Genomic DNA, 23,306 nt, shown 5'->3' on the forward strand with positions numbered 1-23,306 from the left:
TCTAATTAGAGTAGAAAGGACATGATGTAATTGGTTAGCGTATGAAATGTTTGTATTTGTGTGAGCTGCAGATATAACCTGCTTAGAGAATACAATGAGACCTGTGAGAGAATTTCAGAAAAGGAACGCCGCTGTTCAGCCCACTCGCCAAGGCTTTGACAATAATTTTACATTAGATAAATTAACATTGTAAATTGTGTGCCTTTTTAGTGCAATTGTATCTTCACATTTTTCAGTTCATACTTTTGATATTATTTTTAAACTGCTTATTGAGTACTATAGTAACCGCAAGGATTTCATCTTCACATAAAGAAATGAAGGTAATGTCACAATCCTTAAAGGGACATAATACTCATATGCTAAATCACTTGAAACTAATGCAGTATAACTGTAAAAAGCTGACAGGAAAATCTCACATGAGCATCTCTATGTAAAAAAGGAAGATATTTTACCTCACAATCTCCTCAGCTCAGCAGAGTAAGTTCTGTGTAAAAAGTTATACTCAGCTGCAGCCCAGCTGTAGGTAAAAAAAAATAAAAAATGAAGAAATGAACAACAGCCAATCAGCATCAGCAGTGCTGAGGTCATGAACTCTTTTACTGTGATCTCATGAGATTTGACTTAACTCTCATGAGATTTCATTGTAAACTTCCTTTAAACTGAATAGGGAAATAACATGAGAGTGCACGAGGCTCAACCCCTAAGCTGTCCCAGGACAGACACACTAATATGCTGCTTAGAAATCCTTTACAATCGGAGGTGGCTACTGAGTAACTTTTGAGGTAAAATATCTTTCTTTTTTACATAGAGATGTTCAGGTGATATATTCAAGTCAGCTTCTTACAGCTATGCTGCATCACTTTCAAGTGTTTAAACATTTGGGTATTATGGCCCTTTAAGGTAAAATTTACCTTTCCAGGATCCTATAGTGGACACCACTGGTAAACGTTTTAGATATTCTAGTCTGAGCAGAAAGCTTTAGAAGCCATAGTCATCATTTTGTAAGTGGATACTTTATGCAGCTAATGATACATATTTTACCTTTCCTTGTTTGGATGAGTTCAGTTTGATAGCAGACACTTTTCCTAGATGATCCCCTACATAGACACGCAGTACTGCAGAGTCCCAGCAGAGGGCAGTCACTTTCCGACCCTTGTGCTCAGATGACACATAGATACGCTCTGGTTTCCCACGGCGCTCCTGGTGCAGTTCCCAGACCACTACAAATCCCTGACTACAGAAAACATAATATTAAACCATCCCTAGACAAACAGGCAAATGATTTATTAAATAAAAAACAGAAAAATAAATCTAAAGTAGCAGCAAAAATTCCACAGTGGCTTAAAAAGACTACATCATAACATGCCCTATAACCCTTAGTAGTCCAAAGATTGAAAGAGAATTTTATTGTACCTGTTTTTTGTGTTTGTTTTATACTTTTTAACTTGTTCTGGGAATGTTCTTTTTGCCTTTACAACCTAGTTTGGTCTAGCAATAAACATAATCAGATATATGCCTGAAGCTGAATTTTTAGACATTTTAATGCTAATTGAGCATTTTGGAAACCTTGTCTTCGATTTTGTTAAAGTTGCACAGTGAAACTGATCAATAGGAGCATTTCCTCTGGCTACTAAGAGCTTGTATGGGGGGATCCCTTACCTGGTAGCCACAGCAATATAATCTTCATCATGAAGACAACAAGCCACTTGTGATATTGCACCTTCCTATGATAAAAAATAAAACTATAGTAATTAGGTTACCAAATCCAAAGGCTCTGGAGCAACTGGTCATGGGATATAATTGTATTGTACACAAATAGAGTAACAGCATTTCATGAAGTGCGATGCATTATAGGACTACTGTTGTTAAAGGGACAGTCTACACCAGAATTTGTATTGTTTAAAAAGATAGATAATCCCTTTATTACCAGTTTTGCACTGTTATATTAATATATGTTTTACCTCTTTGATTACTGTATTTAAGCCTCTGCAGACTGCCCCCTTATCTCAGTGCTTTTGACAGACATACAGTTTAGCCTACCAGTGTAGACTCCTAAATAACTCCACGGGAGTGAGCACAATGTTATCTATATGACACACCTGAACTAGCACTGTCTAACTGTGAAAAACTTTTAAAATGGTCTGAGCTAGGAGGCGGTTTTCAACGGTTTAGAAATCAGTTTGAGCCTACCTAGGTTTAGCTTTTCAAAAATACCACCAAGGGAACAAAGCAAATTTAATGATAAAAGTCAATTGGAAAGTTGTTTAAAATTGCATGCCCTATCTGAATCATGAAACTATAATTTTGACTAGACTGTCCCTTTAAACATTTTATACAGAATTACATAAAACCAAAAAAGTAACAAAAATATATAAACAACCAACCTAACTAAAGCGGATAAATCATTAGGTATATACACAAATAGATTATCTACAATATACTGGAACATGAATACACAAAATTTGAAGGCATTATAACAAGACTGTAAGAGCCACAGCGTACGGCTACGACAAACCGGAACCAGTAAAGGACATCCAATCAGAGGCAAGCAGAGACAGAGTGCCGTAGCAACGGGAGATCAGCCCGACACTAAACAGTAAGAGCAAAAAGATGCAGGCACCACTCGGTGTGTGCGTTAAAAGACAAAAATGCTTTAATGAGCTTGTCATAAAAATGCAAAGAACATATACAAGGCAGACACACAGACTAACAGGAGGGACAGGCGGCCTGAGGCGTTTCGCGTCCCCTAGTGGCGCTTAATCTTAGGCTCAGGTTAAGCGCCACTAGGAGGCGCGAAACGCGTCAGACCGTCTGTCCCTCCTGTTAGTCTGTGTGTCTGCCTTGTACATGTTTTTTTGCATTTTTATGACTAGCTCATTAAAGCATTTTTGTCTTTTAACAACACACCGAGTGGTGCCTGCATCTTTTTGCTCTTATTATAACAAGACTGTTCATGTACTCCCATCACATCAGTGATCCAGTATCTTTACCTTGTGGGTAAGAATGAGCCTCTGTTTCCAGCCATCTCTTTGGATAAGGTTCAACCCTCCTCCAGAACTGCCTAGCAAGAGCCATTTTCGGGATGCAGCAAGACACGTGCACTGTGGAAGAATATTTTTTTCATAATGATAAATATAAAACCAAAATACCATCAGACATATGTAGAAATATAAATAGAACATATTCTGCTATGTAAAGAACATTGGAATGTGAAATATTATATATTTATAGTTTCATGTCAGGTTAGTGCAAGAGTAAGGAATATGCCATCGGGATTTCGCGAGTAGGGTGTTTTTTTACTACTTTTTTTGCTCCATCGACTTCTATGGAGCAATAAGTTAAGACGATCACAATAAAGTTCGGCTTTCTGAGTGCATTGAGATAGAGCACAATTGAAAACACTTTACTTTCAACTTGTAATATGAGCGCTACCAGACTTGTGTAAAAACATTACTTCTAACTGAGTTAGCGCAAACAGGAACTTTAAATACCGCTCCACTTGTAATCTGACCCTTTATGGGGAATTAAATGTTTAGTTTAAAAAAAAAGAATCAACAAGGGCATCATAGTGAGCTCCTTTTCCTGTGTCTACAATAATTATAGATCTGACCTGTAATGATCTATACAAAACAATGTTATAATTTCTATTTTGATCATAGATTTGATATACAAGAATTTGATGTAATGATTTGTGCAGGAAGAAAGGTACACAAAACTGTAAGTTGTTTATTATTTATTATTATTTATTGATTTGTAGCAGGATTATGCGTCATTCGTCTGTATAACTATACCCGATGTTGCCAAATAAAGAATATGCTTTAAAAAAAAAAGAAAAAAGATTTTGTTTTTTGTCTCTTTACACTGAAAACTGAACTGTACAAGAGTCAACAGGATGACACACTGGAACAGGGAAGGTTTATGTCTAAAAGGCAAATTAATTTGGCAAACTGACATATAAAAAAAACATCAAATAATTTTTACAAACAAACCTTCAGACGGTTAGAATCCAACCGCAGGGCTGAAAGCAACGGATCAAGAGAGTCAAACTCAGCCAGCACATGGCTGTAAGATTCTGAAGGCAGCGACGCAGAGGTCATGGAAATACAGCACAATTTGTTCAGCTAGGGTCAACTGCACATTATATCACCTATCAAGGCAAAAGAGACAGTGAGTGTATGATTGGGCGACAGCCTGAGATTATATTTGTAAACAAGAATGGCATTTGTATTTCTTTATTATCATATTACAAATGAAAAGATTATAACACATGAAGTAACCCACAATGATATAGATTTCTCTTTGTAAAGTAAAATCATAAATAAGGTGCAAACGTATCTTTGCTTCACCTGAGCTCGCCTGTGGAATGGAGCAAAAAAAGTACCTTTTTTGGATAAATTTAGACGCACATCATGCACTCTCAGTAGAATGAAGAGGCGCATTGACCAACACATTGACAGATCGAGCTGATAGTTTGGTATTATTGATCAGTCTCACCTGCAATTAGTAATCTCTCTATAGAAATACAGATATGTGTCCATTCATCATAGAGTCTAAAAGCTATGGGAACTGGTGGAGCTTGATAAATACACGAGAATGATAAAGAATGGTGTTGTGTTACATAATATTGTCCCTAAATGGCTTAGTATTCTCATTTGTAAATCTTCATGCACTGATTGCTTTATCTTCAGGTAACTGTTTCAAAAGTAGTCAAAATCTTACATTGTATGCTCTATCTTAATCACGAAACTCAGAGGAATTGATAAAAACAACAATTTTCAGTAAAGTTGAATAAAATATATAGAAAAGTTTTTTTCTTTCATGTAATTGGCAAGAGTCCATGAGCTAGTGATGTATGGGATATACAATCCTACCAGGAGGGGCAAAGTTTCCCAAACCTCAAAATGCCTATAAATACACCCCTCAACACACCCACAATTCAGTTTTACAACTTTTGCCTCCTATGGAAGTGGTGAAGTAAGTTTGCGCTTGATTTTTTATGATTTCTTCTATGATAAGCGCTTCTAAGCATTCTGAAGCCCAATTCCTCTCAGAGTACAGTGTTTGTCAGAGGGATGTGAAGAGAGTATCGGCTATTAATTTTATGGTTTTCCTCGCGGAAAATCTTTTCAAGGGTTCTCTGTTATCGGTCGTAGGGATTCATCTCCTACCTCCCTTTTCAGATTGACGATATACTCTCATATTCCATTACCTCTACTGATTTCAGTACTGGTTTGGCTATCTGCTTTATGTGGATGGGTGTCTTTCGGTAAGTATGTATCATTATTTTAAGACACTCTCAGCTATGGTTTGGCACTTTATGTATTAATATAAGGTTTTAAATATATGTATTTTACTTATATTTGCCATGAGTCAGGTCTATGTGTATTTCCTTTTGCAGTGCAGCAGTTTAATTATGGGAATCATGTTAAGGAAAATTGTCTTACCTGGGGTATAGTCTTTTTTCAATTTGACTTGCTTTTTCTTGGAAACCTCGCGAGGGAGGAAAATGCTGTTATTTATTGCTTCGTTCTTGGAGCGAGAATTTTTTTGGGCGCGAATGTGCGTCGGTCATGACGCAAGTTAATAATTTCCTGCGTCGTGACACAAGTTCGTCATTTCCTGCGTCTTAGTGGACGCTAGGTTGTTTGGCGCGAAATTGTGTTATGACGCGAGTTGCTTCATTTCCAGATGTTTGTTGGCGCCAACAAAAAATTCTCAACTTCCTTTTGCTTTGTGCGTCATACTTGGCGCCAAAAAATTTAGTTTTATTTTACCTCACTTTCTATATGCTCCTTGCCTTCTTTATGCTCAGAGGGCTATGCTATTTGCTTTTTTTGGCCTATTTTAGCACTTGCATTTTTTCCCCATTCCTGAAACTGCTATATGTGGAAATAAGATATTTCTTTTTAATGTTATTTTTTTTACATTTTACGAGATGTCTCAATCTGATCCTGTCTCAGAAGCTTCTGTAGGACCCATGCTGCCTGAACACAGTTCTACCAAAGCTAAGTGTATCTGTTGTAAGCTAGTGGAGATTATATCTCCAGCTGTAGTATGTAACAGTTGTCATGATAAGCTTTTGCATGCAGAAAAGGTTTCTTTTAGTGCTAGTACAGTATCTGTTGTTCCTTCAACATCTAATGTACATGATATCCCTGTTGATATGAAAATTTATATTGCTGATGCAATATAGAAGGCTATGGCTGCTATACTGCCTTCAAATAAACGTAAAAGGTCTTTTCAAACTTCTCATAATACTGATGAAATTTGTAATGAACAACAACTAACTGATATATCCTCCTCTGATGAGGATCTCTCTGGTTCAGAGGATCCTACTTCAGACATTGACACTGATAAATCATCTTATCTTTTTAAGATTTAGTATATTCGTTCTTTGTTAAAATAAGTGTTAATAACTTTGGATATTGAGGAGTCTGATCCTCTTGATAATAAATCCAGTAAACGTTTAAATTCTCTCTATAAACCTCCTGTGACTACTCCTGAGATTTTTCTTTTTTCCTGATGCCATTTCTGATGTGATTGCAAAGGAATGGTCTAAGCATGGTACTTCTTTAGTTCCTTCTTCAAGGTTTAAAAAGTTGTATCCTTTGCCAGTGGCTAGATTAGAGTTTTGGGAAAAAGTTCCTAAGGTTGATGGGGCTATTTCTACTCTTGCTAAACTTACTACTATTCCTATGGAGGATAGTACCTCTTTTAAGGATCCTTTAGATAGGAAAATTAAATCTTACTGTATCTAAGGAAAGCTTATTTGCATTCTGGCTATATGCTCAGACCTGCCATTTCTATGGCTGATATTGCGGCTGCATCAACTTTTTGGTTGGATAGCTTAGCACAATGGGAAAAAGACTGATTTGCATAGCATTGTTAGTTTCCTTCAACATGCTAATTATTTTATCTGCGATGCTATTTTTGATATCATCAAGATAAATGTTGAATCTATGTCTTTAGCTATTTTAGCTAGAAGAGCTTTATGGCTCACATCATGGAATGCTGACATGGTATCTAAATCTAGGTTACGATCTCTTTCATTCCAGGGTAATAATTTGTTTGGTTCTCAGTTGGATTCAATTATTTCCACTATTACTGGGGGGAAGGAAGTTTTTTGCCTCAAGATAAAAAGTCTAAAGGCAAATCTAGAGCTTCTAATTAGTTTCGTTCCTTTTCAACAGAATAGAGAACAGAAAACCACTCCTTCCCCTATGGACTCTAGCTCCAATTGGAAGCCTTCCTCGATTTGGAATAAATCCTGTCAAGGTATTTGAAATATTATTAAATAATATATAGAGGTATATTTGTCTTTATTTAATAGATCTGTGGATATGAACATGGTCTGTAGACAAAGGTTTGTTCCTAAGAGATCTCCCACATTCATTATGTAAAATTATGCTGAACACACAGGGGGAGACAATGGAACATTTGGCCTGCCAAATTTCAGAACAGTCACTTAGAGGAATGTTGGGGGAAGTAATTTTGAAAGGAAATGGAAACTAACACAGTTTCAGGATACAGCAAATATATGGATTTCCTCCAAGAGAAATGCCGATCCGTCTGAAGAAATGTGAGAGATACAAACATTCTTCAAAGGAACTGATAATTGGCACAGACTTGTTGAGTGACTCAGGCTGTTTGGATGATAACATCAGAATACACATAACACAGACGTTGTGTCGGGGGTTAGAATAACACAGTGAAGACAAATGACTTACATTATGATTTCAAAGTAACTGTATTTAGAGTTCAAATAAAATATAATGCCAGGAAAATATATATATTTTAATGGATATGAGATGTATATTTATGTGATATCAAATATTAACATCTAAATATATATATATATGGAAAGTAAAAGATTGAATGATATATATATATATATATATATATATATATATATATGTATATTTTGAAGGCATGAATATCTTAGCCTCTGTGTGTTTAAGAACATGAATAGATGTTTATGGACCTGAAGAGAAGTGATTATTAACATTTATTTTTATTTCAGATCGACATAAACAGGATTTATGTATTCAGGAAGAAATACACAGAAATGTCACATACTATATCTGGGTGAATGCAAATATCAGGAGTTTTAAATACTACCAATCTGGAGATATAAAAATAAGCTGTTATTTGCAAAGAAATGCCAGAATACTGATAAAATTATAATGCATTTTAAGCTAATAATTAGCAGTGTTAAATTACCTTAATATAATAAAATGTTAATAATATAACATATTTGGTATCAGAATAATCAGAAAAAATAACCTAATATTAACCATCTGTAATTGGGGTTATATATGATTAATGCAGAGAGTGTGATCTGATTTAAATAACCATTTTATAAAAAAAAAATTAACTTGCTTAAAAATGTCAGAAATGCTGTATTGTATTGCTATGTTGTACTGTATGCTGCCACCTGGTGTTATGTTGCGAGAACTACAGCCAGAAGGTTCTTTCTGGCTGTTAAAAATGAAATTTCCAAGGGCCAATTCGATTTAGACTTCCCAGATAACCAATGGGAAGGTCAGCTCCCGTAGTGCCACCCACATGATGTCATCAATGATTATATAATGGGAGTGTTGAATGCACAAGGGAGAGTTGTCTGTAACTTGTTGAAAATTAGTGATCTGATTTTGGCTGCGATATACCTGAAAAAAAAAAAGTTCACTTCAGCAAGGAGCTTAAAACTTATCCTTGATTTGTGCAAAAACCTTCTTTCAAATGAGATGACCTAAAGACCGCTACGAATTGGTTCAAAATTGGTGAAGTATATTGTATTTTAAATTGGTAGTTATAAGCCTAGGTTTTGTTCAAATCTGTGTCTGAATTGGCTAAGTAACTCATCTATACAAGTTCTGATATTGTCGGTTAATTTTGTATTAGGATAAATTGCAGTTAAATAGCAGAATATATATTTTATCCTATTGTTTTATAAACACTGTTTAGAATTGTATTGCTTGGATGTTAAAGGTTTTTAGTCCCATTGTGTTAAATAAATAAGGCTGAATTGTGAAGGTATATTGTTCTGGGTTTTGTAAGAAGAATAGCATATCTTAAGAGTTGGTTCTAACGCATATAAACTTTTATTTAGTTTCCTTTTATTGCAAATATAGTTCAATATGTTTATGGATATTAACTAAATAAAAGAATTCAGATATTTATATTAATTGTATGGTCTAGTAGGTGCATGGTTGATAAGGGTTTCTATTTCTTTGTATTGTGTTTATAACCCTGCCATAAACTTATATATATTATTTGGATAGCACTGCTAAGATTTTCATAAATATACTGACATAATAATTGGAGGCACTGCTGAGATTTAATAATATCCATCATAATTGATATAATATATTTGTAAATAAACAGAAATTATTATAAAAGAAAAAAAAAATTCATATTTCGATATTAATATTTTGAAGATATATTTTTTTTTTGAAAAGTTGAAATATTAATTTTCATATTTCGAGATTGACATTAATATCTTGAAATATTATTAAAGATTAATTTTGAAAAATTAATAAAAATATTAATTTTGTATATTTCAAAATTTGTCAAAAATATTAATTTTTCATATTTTCAAAGTTAATCAAAAATATTAATTTTTCATATTTCGGAATATTAATTTTTCATATTTCAAAATTAATATTTTTTTTTTTTTTTTGAAATATAAAAATTTTCCTTCTCTCTTTTTATTGGCAAAAATTGTATTAGCGTTTTAGTTTAACTAAGTACTAAACCAATATAATAATGTCTGTAGCCAGAAGTGACTCATTTAATTCTATACATAGCAATGAAATTGGTCCCATAACCATACCTATTACTAAAGGTCAGGTCCTTAAGAAAGATATCTTAAGTTACCTTAAAGGGAAGTTTAATATTGCGGGTGAATTAAATGATTTTATGGATATGCTTGAAACTAGGGCTAAAAATATTACCGTTAATAATAATATGTGGAATGAAGAGAATGAATTCTTCCAGGAATTATTAATGATTAATCAATGCGAAGCTCCCAAAAAGCGAGACGAACTAATACTAAAATCCTGGCCCCTTTTAATATGCATAATTGACGAAATGTCGTTTTGTGTCACAGACAAACGATTGCAAATACAGGAGCTAGAAAATAGTATTCGTTCCTCGCGCAGACGCGAAGAGGGTTTAAAAATAGCCAAAAATAAAATGGATGAATTTGCCCAAAACCTAGCCACCTTAGATAAGCACAATATGGACTTAATCGCGCAGATACAAGATTTAAATAAACAGCTTGCGCAAAGCCAGAGAGAACTAAGCGATTTAAAAAGGTCATATCGCCATAATGAAAACCCCTATATTAGCAATGAGAATAATACAGATAATGCTAACTCCTTTAGCGAACGCGTCAGGGACGAGGTACGAAAATATATAGAACAACATAGACAAATGACCCCTAACGGGTCAGAAGTAGATTTCCCAAATAGACAATCCCCTCAGGATGTAAATCCAGAGGACAGCTGTAGCGCAGCTGATGCGGGGGAGGGAAACTCTAACAGAGAATCCCAAAATAAGTCTGATAAAGTCTATGATTCCCATAAAATAATCACCTTCGTACAACGCGCAGTACCTATATTCTCCAATAAGGGAACAACATCTGTAATTGATCATTTACAGGCTTTTGAAAATGCGTTAGCTATAATGAATGTTACAAGTGAGAAATTGAAAATTGAATTTCTGCCTTGGGTATTTGACAGTAAGCATCACAAATTCTTTGCTTCACTAAAGGATATGAATATTCATTCCTGGAATGGGGTAAAACGACAATGCAGAAAAGAATTCGGGCAATATCGCACTAAAACTGCCGCAAAGATAGCGGTATATGGTTTAAAGTGTCGTGCGAATCAGAGTCCAATCGAATTCCTTTCTGTATTGAAAAATGCGTACAGTATGGCTGAAGATAATCCCAAATTTGACGGCTCAGAATTTGTAAATTTATTTTTTGAAGCACTACCTACACCCATCAAAATTAACTTAGCTAGAGATTTTGATGAGGACTGCTCATTGGAATGGCTGATCAAAGAGAGTACAAAATTATACTCTATTCAGCAATCCAGTGAACAGGGGGTTAAAAAGGAGTCAAAACCCAAAATTGTGGCAGAAACTAGGGTGTCACCTAGCCCCCTCAATTTGGAGTCTAACAAGAGGACTTATGCAGAGGTGGCCAGTCAAAACAGGCCATCTCCACAGAGGTTTAATTCTGCCCCTCCCCCTACACAGGTTGAGGCGCAGGGAGACTATAGCCAAAGTGGGGGACATAATCAGGTGAATAATTACTCACAAAGAGAATACTCACCAAATAATTGGTATCCGCGCAAGGGTAGATACAATAAACGGCGAAGATATTCTCAGGGTAACCAGACACCCCAGGTATATAATGCTTCCCAAAATATTAATACTGAACAAGCTGAACCCCAGGGGCAACCACGCCAGAATAGAAATAGTGGCCCTGATTCTGAGGGAACCCAATGGTCCAGGAATCAGTACAATGGGGCACCAAGAGATAGGCCCAGGGGTAGAGGTAACTTGTACAATCAGGTAGATATGCTGTTTACCCAAATAAATCGGTTGAGCGAACAAATCGCTAATATGAGTCAAAAATCTACGGCTCAGCAACCGAACAATACTTTTTTAGGGGTACAGCCAGTGGTCAGCAGTGGACCACAGGCACAGTCATAAATACTGCAGTATCACCTGAAGGGGAGGGTAGAGATATACAAACTGTAATAATAAATATCAATGATACTAATCATGTTATCTCCCCACAGACCGGAAACGGACGATTTGGCCGTGATGACAAGCAACCTCATCCGGGAAAAGTTAACAAATCTCTTCCTTTGCAGCTCTCTCTTAACCTTGTTTCCACAGATGCAGTACAAAAGAATCCAGCCGACCCTGTCATAGAGGAAACAGGTAGGTATGAAGCTTCTTCTGCATCGGAAAGCATGGCAAACTCAGGTAATACGTGGCGAAGCCCACAAATGTATGAGAATGCAAATTTTATGTGTGAAATGATAGAAACTGCAGGAAGATATTATGTACTAGTTGAGCTGCAAGATTCAGTCTCCAACCCTATCAGGGGATTAATTGACACTGGGTCACAGGCAACTATCTTATCCCACAGATACTACACACAGCTAAATGAGCTAACACCCCACAAACCTAAAATAAAAGAATTTGACGGTTCTCTGATAGGTGTTGGGGGTGATTCCCTAAAAGTCTACGGTATTGCCTGGTTAAAATTTAAATTGGGGAACAGGGTCATAAGACACCCTGTCATTATAGTGGATCTGCCAACTGATCGTTTAATTATTGGTAGTGATCTCCTGAAGCGATTAAGCACCATAATTGATTGCATAAATAATGTAATTTGGTCGCAAGTTAAACGGCCTATCAATTATGAAAAATCTGGTACATCTCGCACCCGACACAGCTGTCACGTGGTGGAAGAGAAACCAGATGCTGTGGAGATTCATTTCAGGAATAACTCTACACCTGAAATCACTATTCTACAAATAGATGATCAGACTCCTTTTAGTGGCTCTGATGGTAATACTTTTAAAATATCGCCTGGAAAGATAGCGAATATCTCCCTAGATGGCGATATATTAACCATATCACTCCACAAGGGGGATCCTAAAATCCCTAAAGGGGGAGACCATGCTCAATACCTCACAGGGATTGAGAGAGTTAAAGAGGATCTATTTATCCCTATACAAGTACATGACCTTGGTAAAACCAAGTATGCTAAAATAAACTTAAAACAGGAAGCTAGCTATATAAGCGAAGGTTTATTAGAGCAAATAGCTGAACCTAAAGTGATTAAATATCTTTCTCCCCAAGACCACTGTGTCAACGGCCTGGATGACAGGTCTGAAAGCTATAACATCACAGCTAAGTGCTTATTATCTATCTCTCTTGGTAATAAGTCAGTGAAGCACCTGTTTTTAGTTTTAAATACTCCCCATAATCAAATATACATTGGCAATGATATCTTACATAGATATGCCATACAAATAGATCTGATTAATTCTTGCCTCTGGAGCAGGTTAAAGGGGGACCCTGAAGTATTTCAGGATGAAAATGCAGCCCTGAAATCAAACCAGCAATTGCCATATGCTGTGAATATGCAGGTATCTAGCGATGTTATAATTCCTGCTGGGGCTGATAAATTTCTGTTACCCTTACAGGTAAAGAGAGGTCAGAAATTAAAAACTTCTGAAACACTGATTTGCCTCTCCCATAGAATACAAAATCTGGGTGTCACAGTAACCTACACTCCTATGGTGAATATTGGAACTGTTCCAATACATATTATTGTGCATAACATGACCCCACAGGATATAACATTATCCAAGGGAACTACCTTAGGATATGCACTGGAATCAAGTTATTACACTTTTGGATTCCAGAATAATGTAATTGGGCTAATACCTGAAGGATACCTAACTGAAGAACAATTAATAGAACAATCCTTTGCATCTATGCCAGAGGGTCTATTTAATATTCAGTCTATTTATCCCTTCAGCTCAGAGGAAGGCATCTGTAAAATTGAAGAAGCCTCTCTAGTGTTTGATCAGCCAATCAAACAGCAAGATTACCCCAATACCCAGAGTCATGGGAGCAATGTAAATTATAATCAAGGGGATCTCACCTCTAGACTGGAAGAAGCCTATGAAATAGGACAGCCTGAAATCTTTCCAGGATTTCAGCAAATAGTCGAAGAGCAAATATCCTTAGCTAATGGCTGTTCCAGCGATGATGAACGCCAACAGCTGCGAGAACTCCTAATGGAATACAAGGATATTTTCGCTAAGGACTCTTATGACTGTGGTACCACAGACTTGCACATTGCAAGAATACAAACAGATCCTAATGCGCCACCTGTATTTGTCAAACAATACAGACTTCCCTTAGCCTCATATGATTCTCTTGCAGAGATCATAAGGAATTTGGAAGAAAGATGTATTATCAGACAGGTGCACAGCTCTTATAATAACCCTATTCTAGGTGTCCTTAAACCCAATGGACAATGGCGTTTGTGTGCTGATTTAAGACAGCTAAACAAACGAGTGTACATGTCTGGTTGGCCTGTACCATACATTGACCAGTGCCTTGCACAAATGCAGGGATCCAAAATATTCACTGCCATTGATTGTGCACAGGGATACTGGACCATAAAGGTACATGAAGAGGACCAATATAAGCTAGCGTTCTCTTTCCAAAAGGTCCAATATGCATTCCAGAGACTTCCATTTGGATACATAAATTCTGGACATGAATTTGCTGTATTCATGCATAAGGCTATGCCTGATGCACTGGAAAGGGGGACCTTATCTTATGTTGATGATGTTTTAATCAAAAGCACAGACTTTGAAAAACACCTCGCAGAGCTTAAACATGTCCTCAGCCAACTTAAAAGGGCAGGTGTCAAATTATCCCTGCAAAAAGCTCAATGGTGCCGCACTCGTGTAAACTTCTTGGGACATGAAGTTACCTCTGATGGATTAAATCCCCAGAAGAAAAAGGTGGAAGCTATAGTGAATTCTAAAAACCCAACTAACTTAAAGGAATTGAGATCATTCCTGGGTATGACGAATTATTCTCGCAAATTCATTGATAATTATGCGGAATTAGCTAAACCACTACTACTTCTTCTAAAGAAGGATGTGAAATGGCACTGGAGTGAGTCTCAAGAGACAGCCATCAGAGAGCTGAAGAGAAAACTCACTCAAGCACCTTGCTTAGCGTACCCTGAAGGTGGTAAACCTTTCTACTTAGAAACAGGGTACACAGATGTAAGCATGAGTGCTGTGTTATACCAAAAGCAGGATAATTTGAACAAAGCCATTGCTTATGCAAGCAAAAATCTATCCCCAGTAGAAATAAAGTTTAACGATTGCGAAAAAGCCCTCTTATCTACTGTATGGGCTCTACAAAATTTCCGCAGCTATATACAGGGCGAGAAAATTATTGTGGAAACGGCCCACCAGCCTTTGCTATATTTGCAAAGTGAGAGAATAAGAGATGGGAATTTGTCTAATAGCCGCATAACAGCATGGACTCTTTCCTTGCAAGGCTGGCCATTAGAAATTCGCTACAAGCAGAATAAAAAGAATCCAGTCGCACAAGGGCTTGCTGAGCTCCACGACTGTACTGCTAGAGATCCTGGGGAAGAATTATCAGAAGATGATTTTCTGGAAGAACAATTGCTTTCCCCATATAAAATGTACAATGAGGACCATTGTCAAACATTACCTTGGGTATATGTTGATGGTTGTTCTTACCATGCCACTATTGATAATGAGCGCAGATTAGTCGCTGGCATTGGTATAACGGGGGCAAATGGATTCCCAAATATATCTGTAGGTTTCAACATTGGACCAAGATCCAGTCAAGTTGCAGAACTAACTGCTGTTTTCAAAACCATTGAAATGGCTATTGAACATGGTATTCATGAATTTGTGATCATAACTGACTCAAATTATGTGCGTGACAGTTTTGTTGAATACCTGCCAACTTGGAAAAGAAATGGCATGCAGAAAAGCAATAACAAACCAGTCAAGCATGGCAAGTTGTTCTGCGAGATTGATAATCTGGTAGTATCCAATGATTTAACCATACACTGGAAAAAGACCAAGGGTCATTCCAGAATTCTAGGTCCGGATAAGGAAGGCAATGACCTTGCGGATTCATTAGCCAAACAAGGAGCCATAACTGGAGAACTCCTTAATATTGACCACTTAATGGGTGCAATTCAGGTAGAAGCCATTACCAGAAACCAGGCAAAACAACAGAGTGAGCCTAACTTGGTACAATGGAGTCAGGATTCTCCTAGTGAGGACCTGATCACTAGTCAAAAAGAAGACCCCATTGTAGGCATCTTCTATAAACACATAGAAGATCCTGAAAGCAACCCCATCTCAAAAGATGATTGTATTGGCAAAGAAGATCTGAGAATCTTAATAAAATCTAAATCACAATTCAAGTTACAGGATGGTTTGTTAATTAGAACCTCCAAAACTGGCATCCAGCAGTGGGTAGTACCCACCAAGTTCAGGGGTCTAATGCTTCAACATGCCCATGATGCTCCCACATCTGGTCATCGTGGTGCCAAACTCACGTATGAAATATTGCGTGATTACGCTTTTTGGCCACACATGTTGAAAGACGTTCAAACCTACTGTCAAGGGTGTTTAATCTGCCCACAGTTCCAACCCACTGCACCAACGCATAGAGCGCCATTGCAGAAAAGGGGGATGGTAATGCCATGGTCAGATATACAAATTGATTTTATTGGTCCGGTAACAAGGTCATCAAGAGGTAACAAGTACATGTTAACAGTGACATGCCTGTTCACTAAATGGGTAGAGTGCATTAGTGCACCTAACAATAGTGCTGAAACATGTGCAGCATTGCTCATCAACCATGTATTTTCCAGATTTGGTTTGCCCCAAAGAATCGAATCAGATCGGGGGACCCACTTCACTAGCGAAGTAATGACAAAAATGTGGAAAATACTAGGGGTTAAAAGAAAGCTCCATATTGCTTATAGAGCTGCCTCAAGTGGTGGTGTAGAGCGTTACAACCAGTCTATTGTTAAAATCCTCAAAAAGTTTGTGAGTGAAACAGGTAAAGACTGGGATGTAAAACTACCTCTAGTCTTAATGGCATTAAGAGCAACTCCAAGTAGTGCTACCAAGATGTCACCTTTTGAGCTGATGACTGGTAGAAGAATGGTTCTACCTCAGCATCTGCTGTACCGTACATCAGACCAAAATTTGATAGACGCTGCCAATACACATCAATACGTGGAAAACTTAAGAAAGCACCTGCAATATGCCTTTGCATTTGCTCAAAGGAATTTAGAAAGAGCCGCAAATGCCACTAAAACCTATTATGATCTCAAAACATCCAAAAAGGAATATGAAATAAATGATAAAGTTTATCTTTATAACTTTGGAAGAGATCAGGTTAGGGAGAAGAAATTTCTTCCCTCATGGAAAGGTCCTTTCGTCATTACTGACAAAATATCTCCAGTGGCCTATAAAATACGGATCCCCAAAAATGAAGGTTTCATAGATAAATGGGTACATATCAATCAATTGCGGGCATGTCATCCCAGATCCCAACTACAAGTCATAGAGGGAGAATGAAGTGTCATATCCCCAAATGCACTAAAGACATACTGTAATTTAAAGATGCCTAACTGATAAACATGAAAGCTCAAAATAACAAACTTTCTTCATAAGAGACTGTCTATGAGGTATACGGTTGATCCTCATCAAATACCACTGACTTTGATCCAATTCAAATACATGTGTCCTACATATTTTTGAATTGGAAAGGGGGATTTATGTCAAGGTATTTGAAATATTATTAAATAATATATAGAGGTATATTTGTCTTTATTTAATAGATCTGTGGATATGAACATGGTCTGTAGACAAAGGTTTGTTCCTAAGAGATCTCCCACATTCATTATGTAAAATTATGCTGAACACACAGGGGGAGACAATGGAACATTTGGCCTGCCAAATTTCAGAACAGTCACTTAGAGGAATGTTGGGGGAAGTAATTTTGAAAGGAAATGGAAACTAACACAGTTTCAGGATACAGCAAATATATGGATTTCCTCCAAGAGAAATGCCGATCCGTCTGAAGAAATGTGAGAGATACAAACATTCTTCAAAGGAACTGATAATTGGCACAGACTTGTTGAGTGACTCAGGCTGTTTGGATGATAACATCAGAATACACATAACACAGACGTTGTGTCGGGGGTTAGAATAACACAGTGAAGACAAATGACTTACATTATGATTTCAAAGTAACTGTATTTAGAGTTCAAATAAAATATAATGCCAGGAAAATATATATATTTTAATGGATATGAGATGTATATTTATGTGATATCAAATATTAACATCTAAATATATATATATATGGAAAGTAAAAGATTGAATGATATATATATATATATATATATATATATATATATATATATATATATATATATATATATATATATATATATATATATATATGTATATTTTGAAGGCATGAATATCTTAGCCTCTGTGTGTTTAAGAACATGAATAGATGTTTATGGACCTGAAGAGAAGTGATTATTAACATTTATTTTTATTTCAGATCGACATAAACAGGATTTATGTATTCAGGAAGAAATACACAGAAATGTCACATACTATATCTGGGTGAATGCAAATATCAGGAGTTTTAAATACTACCAATCTGGAGATATAAAAATAAGCTGTTATTTGCAAAGAAATGCCAGAATACTGATAAAATTATAATGCATTTTAAGCTAATAATTAGCAGTGTTAAATTACCTTAATATAATAAAATGTTAATAATATAACATATTTGGTATCAGAATAATCAGAAAAAATAACCTAATATTAACCATCTGTAATTGGGGTTATATATGATTAATGCAGAGAGTGTGATCTGATTTAAATAACCATTTTATAAAAAAAAAATTAACTTGCTTAAAAATGTCAGAAATGCTGTATTGTATTGCTATGTTGTACTGTATGCTGCCACCTGGTGTTATGTTGCGAGAACTACAGACAGAAGGTTCTTTCTGGCTGTTAAAAATGAAATTTCCAAGGGCCAATTCGATTTAGACTTCCCAGATAACCAATGGGAAGGTCAGCTCCCGTAGTGCCACCCACATGATGTCATCAATGATTATATAATGGGAGTGTTGAATGCACAAGGGAGAGTTGTCTGTAACTTGTTGAAAATTAGTGATCTGATTTTGGCTGCGATATACCTGAAAAAAAAAAAGTTCACTTCAGCAAGGAGCTTAAAACTTATCCTTGATTTGTGCAAAAACCTTCTTTCAAATGAGATGACCTAAAGACCGCTACGAATTGGTTCAAAATTGGTGAAGTATATTGTATTTTAAATTGGTAGTTATAAGCCTAGGTTTTGTTCAAATCTGTGTCTGAATTGGCTAAGTAACTCATCTATACAAGTTCTGATATTGTCGGTTAATTTTGTATTAGGATAAATTGCAGTTAAATAGCAGAATATATATTTTATCCTATTGTTTTATAAACACTGTTTAGAATTGTATTGCTTGGATGTTAAAGGTTTTTAGTCCCATTGTGTTAAATAAATAAGGCTGAATTGTGAAGGTATATTGTTCTGGGTTTTGTAAGAAGAATAGCATATCTTAAGAGTTGGTTCTAACGCATATAAACTTTTATTTAGTTTCCTTTTATTGCAAATATAGTTCAATATGTTTATGGATATTAACTAAATAAAAGAATTCAGATATTTATATTAATTGTATGGTCTAGTAGGTGCATGGTTGATAAGGGTTTCTATTTCTTTGTATTGTGTTTATAACCCTGCCATAAACTTATATATATTATTTGGATAGCACTGCTAAGATTTTCATAAATATACTGACAATCCAAGCCTTACAAGAAACCAAAGCCAGCCCCCAAGACTGCATGAAGGTGCGGCCCTCGATACAGTTTTACTGGTGGGGGGCAAATTGAAATGATTTCAAGACGTTTGGGCAGGTTCCATTCAGAATCATTGGATTCAGAATATTGTCTCCCAGGGGTATCGAAAAGGTTTCAGAATAAGACCTCCTGTGAGAAGATTTTTTTCTCTCTCACATTCCAACAAATCCTGTGAAAGCTCAGGCATTTCTAAAATGTGTTTCAGATCTAGAGCTTTCAGGAGTGATTGTACCAGTTCCAATTCTGGAAAAGGGTTTGGGTTTTTAGTCAAATCTATGCATTGTCCCGAAGAAGGAAAATTCTTTCAGACCAGTTCTGGATATGAAGTTTTTGAATCATTTTGTAAGAGTCCCAACTTTCAAGATGGTGACTAAGGAATATTCTGCATTTTGTTCAGCAAGGACATTACATGTCCTCAATAGACTTACAGGATGCGTATCTTCATATTCCGATTCATCCAGACCACTATCGGTTTCCAAGATTCTCTTTTCTAGACAAGCATTACCAGTTTGTTGCTTTTCCATTTGGCCTAGCAACAGCTCCAAGAATCTTTATGAAGGTTCTCGGTGCCCTTCTATCTGTAATCAGAGTAGGGTATTGCAGTGTTTCCTTATTTAGACGATATCTTGGTAGTGGCTCAATCTTTTCATTTAGCAAAATCTCACACAAATCAACTTGTGTTGTTTCTTCGAAGACATGGTTGGAGGATAAATTTACCAAAGAATTCCTTGCTTCCTCAGACAAGGGTCACCTTTTTAGGTTTCCAGATAGATTTAGTGTCCATGACTTTGTCTTTAACAGACAAGAGACAAATGAAATTGGTTTTTGCCTGTCGAAACCTTCAGTCTCGATCATTCCCTTCAGTGGCTATGTGCATGGAAGTTTTAGGTCTCATGACTGCAGCATCGGACGCAATCCCCTTTGCTCGTTTTCATATGAGACCTCTGCAGCTTTGCATGCTGAATCAATGGTGCAGGGATTATACTCTGATATCACAGTTGATATACTTAAATCCCAACATTCAACTCTCTCTGTCCTGGTGGTTAGTCCATCATCGGATTATTCAAGGGGCCTCTTTTGTTCGTGCTGTCTGGACTGTGATTTCAACAGATGCAAGTCTCACAGGTTTGGGAGCTGTCTGGGGGTCGCTGACAGCACAAGGAGTTTGGAATCCTCAAGAGGCGAGAGTGTGTGTATATATATATATATATATATATATATATATATATATATATATAAAATTTAAAATATATGTTTTATATTATCTTTGCTTGTGATAATAAGTGCATTTTAGGCAGTTGGATGTATGGGGCAGAATCTACTGATATTTGTTTGACTTACATTAAGAATTACTGCTGCAAGGGGTTAATCAGCCACTGGTATCATAAAGAGAAGCACCTCCTTGACATTAGTTATTTCCTCTCCCTCATCTGCCATATCTCTCTCCTTCTCTCGCTCAACCTCCTCCTTCCTCTTCTCTCATCTTATTTCCTTTGGAAATGCAAAAAAAAAAAAATTTACAAAAAAATATCATGTTACACCCTGACCAAAAAAATATTATGTCTAAAAAAAGTCCTAAATCCTGGGGGGGATGGGGGGCAGCAGAATGTTTTTATGCCTAGGGCAGCACAAAACCTAAATACGCCACTGAATTGAACGCTTAGTGCATAGAGGTTTCTCCGACTCAGTGATTAATACTATGTTACAGGCTCGCAAGTCTGTTTCAAGAAAGATTTATTATCGGGTTTGGAAAACTTATATTTCATGGTGTTCTTTTCATAAATTCTCCAGGCATTCTTTTAGAATTCCTAGAATTTTACAGTATCTTCGGGATGGTTTGGATAAAGGTTTTGTCTGCAAGTACTTTGAAGGGACAAATATCTGCTCTTCTGTTTTATTTCACAGAAAAAAATTGCTAAGCTTCCTGATATTCACTGTTTTGTTCAGGCTTTGGTTCGTATCAAGCCTGTTATTAAATCAATCTCTCCTCCTTGGAGTCTTAATTTGGTTTTGAAGGCTTTGCAGGTTCCTTCGTTTCAGCCTATGCATTCTTTGGATATTAAACTACATTCTTGGAAAGTGTTGTTTCTTTTGGCCATCTCTTCTGCTAGAAGAGTTTCTGAATTATCCACTCTCTCTTGTGAATCTCCTTTTCTGATTTTTCATCAGGATAAGGCGGTTTTGCGGACTTCGTTTAAATTTCTTCCTAAGGTTGTGAATTCTAACAACATTAATAGACAAATTGTTGTTCCTTCCTTGTGTCCTAATCCCAAGAATACTCTTGAAAGATCTTTACATTCTTTGGATGTTGTAAGAGCTTTGAAATACTATGTTGAAGTTACTAAAGATTTCAGGAAGGCTTCTAGTCTATTTGTTGTCTTCTCTGGTTCTAGGAAAGGCATCTTGGTTGAAGCTATTGATTCATAAAGCTTATTTGGAGGCGGGACAGTCCCCGCCTCAGAGGATCACAACTCATTCTACTAGATCAGTCTCCACTTCTTGGGCTTTTAAGAATGAAGCTTCAGTTGATCAGATTTGTAAAGCAGCAACTTGGTCTTCTTTGCATACATTTACTAAATTTTACCATTTTGATGTATTTGCTTCTTCTGAAGCAGTCTTTGGTAGAAAAGTTCTTCAGGCAGCTGTTTCAATTTGATTCTTCTGCTTAAAGGGACACAAACCAATTTTTTTTTTTCTTCTGTGATTCAGATAGAGCATGCAATTTTAAGCAACTTTCTAATTTACTCCTATTATCAATTTTTCTTCGTTCTCTTGCTATCTTTATTTGAAAAAGGCGTCTAAGCTTTTTTTATTAGTTCAGGCTCTGGACAGCACTTTTTTATTGGTGGATGAATTTATCCACCAATCAGCAAGAACAACCCAGGTTGTTCACCAAAAATGGGCCGGCATCTAAACTTACATTCTTGCATTTCAAATAAAGATACCAAGAGAATGAAGAACATTTGATAATAGGAGTAAATTAGAAAGTTGCTTAAAATTTCATGCTCTATCTGAATCACAAAAGAAAAAATTTGGGTTCAGTGTCCCTTTAAGTTTTTTTCTTGAAATTTATGTGAATTTTTTTTAAGAAATACTTATTTTTTTTGTTTGGATTTAATTTTTTCAGCAGAATTAGCTGTTTTTATTTTATCGCTCCCTTTCTAGTTACTCTTCTGTGGTCTCCCACATCTTGGGTATTTCTATCCGATACGTCACTAGCTCATGGACTCTTGCCAATTACATGAAAGAAAACATAATTTATGTAAGAACTTACCTGATAAATTCATTTCTTTCATATTGGCAAGAGTCCATGAGACCCACCCTTTTTCAGGTGGTTATGATTTTTTGTATAAAAGCACAATTATATTTCCAGTTCCTCTTTTTGTATGCTTTTTTACTCCTTTCTTTATCACCCCAATACTTGGTTAATCATTAAACTGAATTGTGGGTGTGGTGAGGGGAGTATTTATAGGCATTTTGAGTTTTGGGAAACTTTGCCCCTCCTGGTAGGATTGTATATCCCATACGTCACTAGCTCATGGACTCTTGCCAATATGAAAGAAATTAATTTAACAGGTAAGCTCTTATACTACAATTAATAAAATGTTACATCACAATCTCAAATGCGTCAGTGTCCCTTTAAGTGGGCAGGTTTGTGCTGTACTTTAACACTAGTGATATTTTTTCTGAGTTTGTATGCAGGTACATATCACTTATGGTTATGAAGGAAAACAGGCTGTATTTAGTAAATTATATATT

General features: G+C 36.2%; 1 protein-coding gene across 1 annotated transcript in view; it reads right to left on the reverse strand.

Moving 5' to 3' along the window:
- Positions 1–23,306, reverse strand: part of HPS5 (HPS5 biogenesis of lysosomal organelles complex 2 subunit 2) — a 182,174-nt gene that overhangs the window by 148,746 nt on the left and 10,122 nt on the right. Inside the window, exons 2-5 of the mRNA XM_053720662.1 lie at positions 3,990–4,147; positions 2,991–3,101; positions 1,660–1,724; positions 1,042–1,234 (exon numbers count right to left, since the gene is read on the reverse strand). Coding sequence (XP_053576637.1) covers positions 1,042–1,234; positions 1,660–1,724; positions 2,991–3,101; positions 3,990–4,097 — 477 coding nt within the window. The 5' untranslated portion in view covers positions 4,098–4,147. The remainder of the gene's footprint in view (positions 1–1,041; positions 1,235–1,659; positions 1,725–2,990; positions 3,102–3,989; positions 4,148–23,306) is intronic.

Source organism: Bombina bombina, chromosome 7, assembly GCF_027579735.1.
Source record: "Bombina bombina isolate aBomBom1 chromosome 7, aBomBom1.pri, whole genome shotgun sequence".
NCBI classification, from domain to species: domain Eukaryota; kingdom Metazoa; phylum Chordata; class Amphibia; order Anura; family Bombinatoridae; genus Bombina; species Bombina bombina.